This window comes from Myotis davidii, unplaced genomic scaffold (assembly GCF_000327345.1).
Source record: "Myotis davidii unplaced genomic scaffold, ASM32734v1 scaffold327, whole genome shotgun sequence".
NCBI lineage: Eukaryota > Metazoa > Chordata > Mammalia > Chiroptera > Vespertilionidae > Myotis > Myotis davidii.
The window spans coordinates 4,559,485-4,561,686 of NW_006298628.1; the positions used below are offsets into that span (position 1 = coordinate 4,559,485).

Here is a 2,202-nt window from a genome sequence, read left to right on the forward strand (position 1 = left end):
CCTTGCGTGTCCTAGGACCAACATCCCTCCCATCCCCCCCCCCCGCCCCCCCGCAGCCAGGTCACAGTTCCTCCTACATGTAAAGTGCAATCACTCTCACCCACAGGATACCTCACACGCAGCCTTACCTGACACCTGGGCAGCTCACATCCTCGACTCAGCCCCTCTCCCAATCAGGTTTTTCCTAATCATTCCTCTCTTCCCTGAGAATTAAGGCAAGGCCACATGAGTTTTGCGCCTGGACCCAACGAAGGACTTCCCATCCATGGTGGTGAGGGGCGCAAGGAGATGCAGGGGTAGAGGACTAAGAGCGTCCAGTGGCCCCATCACTTGCACTTCTGAACAGAGGATGGGGTCTCCGTTGGGAGGCAGAGGGGGCTGGTAAGTCCTCTCCAGGACTCGGCGACTGGCTCTCCTTTTATTTCCTAAGCTGGGTGAGAGGGTGCCCTCTAGTGTCTAGACAGAGGACCTAGGCTTCAAGAACCCTCTGGTCCTCCCCACCCACCTCCAGCCCCAGCTACCTGGGAAGAGAGAGAAGAGAGAGGGGCCTAAGAGGCCCCACATCCAACCATTTCCACGGGGGCCCCAAGGCCCAGAGGATTTCTTGGCAGGGAGATCCAGGCCTTCATGGCTCTGTCCCATGCCCAGACATGGAAGGCTGCACCACATCTGTTCCTCCAAGCGCACATGACACTTGTTGGACCCATTATTCACGGGCTTGAAAACAATTGACCGTCCCTGCTTGACGTGTCCAGTCGTTACACCCAAACAAAATGTCTTGGCCTTCTCTCTGCATCTCTGGCCGTCAGGACATCAGCGCGTCAGCCACGGGAGCGAAAGCTCTAGCTGAAAGAGTTAAGTCAACTCCCGCTGAAACCTCCAGAACACGTAGAAAGAATAGAGGAGATTGTTCCCTCCAGAAATGCAACAGGGCAGTGGATTGAACGACAAGGCTACTGAGGAGCTATATCAATTGCCACCACTCCCAGAGTGGCCCCCGGGTGCCAGCGCTGGGTTGGGCAGGGTATTCCTTATCATCTTATTGAAGGTAATCTACACAGTTTCACTTTTACCACCCCCTTCAGAGTGGTAATACACTGAACTATCTAAGTCGGCGGTCGCCAACCTTTTGGACCTCATGGACCACCAGTTGGCGACCGCTGATCTAAGTCATGTGGCTAGTCATGGGCAGAGCTGTCCTCGTCCCCTGTTCTCTCTGCTATGCCATGATGGCCTCAGAAAGCTTAGCCTCAGCCATCAGAGACTCAGCTCCTGATCCAGGACAGTCGGGTGGACACTCAGAAATCGGTTTCATCCTTTTTCCCCTCGTCCCCAGTTGGGCAGAAGACAACTTGTGGCCAGGGTCTGGAGGGGCCCTGGGAGCGCCCGCCCCCTCTGGATGAGCCCCAGAGAGATGGAAGCTCTGAGGACCAAGCGAAAGACCCCGCACTAAGCGGTGAGGCTTGGGAGTGGGGTGCGGGGAGGCGGAGCTGGGATCCTGGTAGGCGTGTTTGGGCCTTGAGTCCTTCTGCTTGTCTTGCAGAGCCTGGGGAAGACCCACAGCGCCCTGCCCACCCTGAGCCTGGCACATAGGCACTCAGCTCTGCATCTCCCAGAAGGAAGTGGAGGGGGCACCACTGTTCCGCAGAAACCCTCTATCCCCACCCTGTTTTCTACCCTTCCCCTCACTCGCTAGGGCTGCGGCTTCTGACTTCTAGAAGACTCAACTGGTCTGTGTTTGCTTGTTTGCCCACTTTTGGCTGATGCCCAGAGTTTTGGGCACTTGCTGCCTGATGCCTACCCCTGCCAGTTATTCCCCTATTCACCCAGTGGGATGCAGGATGCGAGAGAAATTGCTTGGAAAATCCAGTAATCGAGGGACAGAGGTCCATCCTTCACCATTCTACTTCCAGACCCTATCCCTTGGGCACAGGAAAACCACAGGGCAGGACCCTAGGATCTGAGGAAGGGGGTACAGAGAGCCTGTAGGTGCCCTAGATCCTTCTCCATCCCCCCCTCCGATGGGGATTCCCAGTCACCGCCCGTCTTACTGGCTTCTACCAGGGCTGAGGGTTCAGGCACCCTTCTCCACAGTCTCTTCATTTTGGAAATCTTCCCCTCTCACCCCTGTTCCCTAGCCTGGGTGCCTGGAAGACGGACTGGCAGAGGCTGCTTTGTTGTGTTTTGTTTGTGCTTTGATAT

General features: G+C 56.2%; 1 protein-coding gene across 1 annotated transcript in view; it reads left to right on the forward strand.

Annotated features, from left to right (window-relative positions):
• The window catches only part of PPP1R1B (protein phosphatase 1 regulatory inhibitor subunit 1B), a 7,337-nt gene that overhangs the window by 4,977 nt on the left and 158 nt on the right, over positions 1-2,202 (forward strand). The window contains exons 5-6 of the mRNA XM_015570890.1: positions 1,337-1,456; positions 1,544-2,202. The exon at positions 1,544-2,202 is cut by the window's right edge and continues 158 nt beyond it. Of these exons, the coding sequence (XP_015426376.1) occupies positions 1,337-1,456; positions 1,544-1,593 (170 nt within the window). The 3' untranslated portion in view covers positions 1,594-2,202. The remainder of the gene's footprint in view (positions 1-1,336; positions 1,457-1,543) is intronic.